Source organism: Nicotiana tomentosiformis, chromosome 2 (genome assembly GCF_000390325.3).
Source record: "Nicotiana tomentosiformis chromosome 2, ASM39032v3, whole genome shotgun sequence".
Taxonomy (NCBI): Eukaryota; Viridiplantae; Streptophyta; class Magnoliopsida; order Solanales; family Solanaceae; genus Nicotiana; species Nicotiana tomentosiformis.
Window position 1 is genome coordinate 145986507 of NC_090813.1, and position 1183 is coordinate 145987689.

Genomic DNA, 1183 nt, shown 5'->3' on the forward strand with positions numbered 1-1183 from the left:
ATGACATATTCCATGGTTGCTTCACGGGGGGTCGATGACGTTTCCTACCTGGATGCAACGATCATTTTTTATGAGGCTCAACGACTCCTGAGCCAGGTAAATTTCAACCCCCGTTATTAGGTTTGTGTTTGCTTTTATTTCCTTTTGTCTGATTTCCTTCCTTTCTCCAAAGGATGTGATGCTCCACCGGGAAGCGTTTTCCAAATCCCAAGCTGAACTGAACCGGTGTGAGGCTGATCTCAAAAGGTTCACGGAGGAGAGAGACGCCCTCAAACTCCTCTATGTGCAAAAAGAAGAGGAGATCAGGGACCTCCGAGTGGAATTGGCAAGAGCTCATAAAGAGCAGGCTGATCTCATCGAGCAGGTAACGTAAATTTTCAGGGAGCTTGACATATTAATTTGATATTGATGATTAATACTTAGATCCTGCAAGTTCAACAGAAGGCTGAAAAGATTGAGCAGCTTCACAAGGAGGCTAAGGTGAAAGAGACAGAGACTTTGGGGAGGAAGCAAAGCATGGACCGTCTTGTCTCGAAGAGAGATGCGGCTCGAGCCCAGCTGTCTTCGGTTGAGCGTCAACTCTGAAGCATGAAAGAGGAGAGCTTGGCCCGAGCTAAGAAAATTGAAAAACTCGAGGCTCGGTTGGCCGCTGAGCTTGCAAAGGCCACATCCGAGGTAGAGGCGGTCGTGGCCATCTACCGAGCCGATACTGAAGTTGCTAACGCTAGAGCAAAGGAAATTTCTGATGCTGCTCAGGTTCGATTATCCTGTGTTGCCGAGCATGCTAAGAACCAATCTCGGAGAGAGAATCTCGAAGAGATTCATGCTCGTGGCTTTAACCTCACGGCCGATGTCGAGAATGCGAAAGTACTAGAGGACGAAGCCAAAGCTTTACTCTCTGATGACGATGACTCCGGGAGCGCGAGTGGATCCGAGAGCGGAGGAGATGAAGATAAAGCTCCCGATGAGGATTAGGCACTTAGAATTTTTTTCTCCTATTTTGTGTAAGACCCTGAGTGGTCCTTGTAAATACTTTTGCATATATGAAAGATCCTTTTTCTTTTCGATTTGTCTCTGATTTCTGTTTCGTAAAAACTCTGTTTTGCTTTCGCCTCATGATAATTCTGATATACTTTAGGTTCTGTGAGAAATTTGACTCACTTCGTTGTCTTGTGAGATTTTT

The 1183-nt window shown here is 45.8% G+C and overlaps 1 protein-coding gene across 1 annotated transcript; it reads left to right on the top strand.

Moving 5' to 3' along the window:
- LOC138905804 (uncharacterized) lies at positions 1 to 585 on the top strand. The gene is made up of 3 exons (XM_070194320.1): positions 1 to 96; positions 173 to 364; positions 424 to 585. The coding sequence occupies exons 1-3, from the start codon at positions 1 to 3 to the stop codon at positions 583 to 585; spliced, it is 450 nt and encodes a 149-aa protein (XP_070050421.1).
- Positions 586 to 1183: the final 598 nt, after the last annotated feature.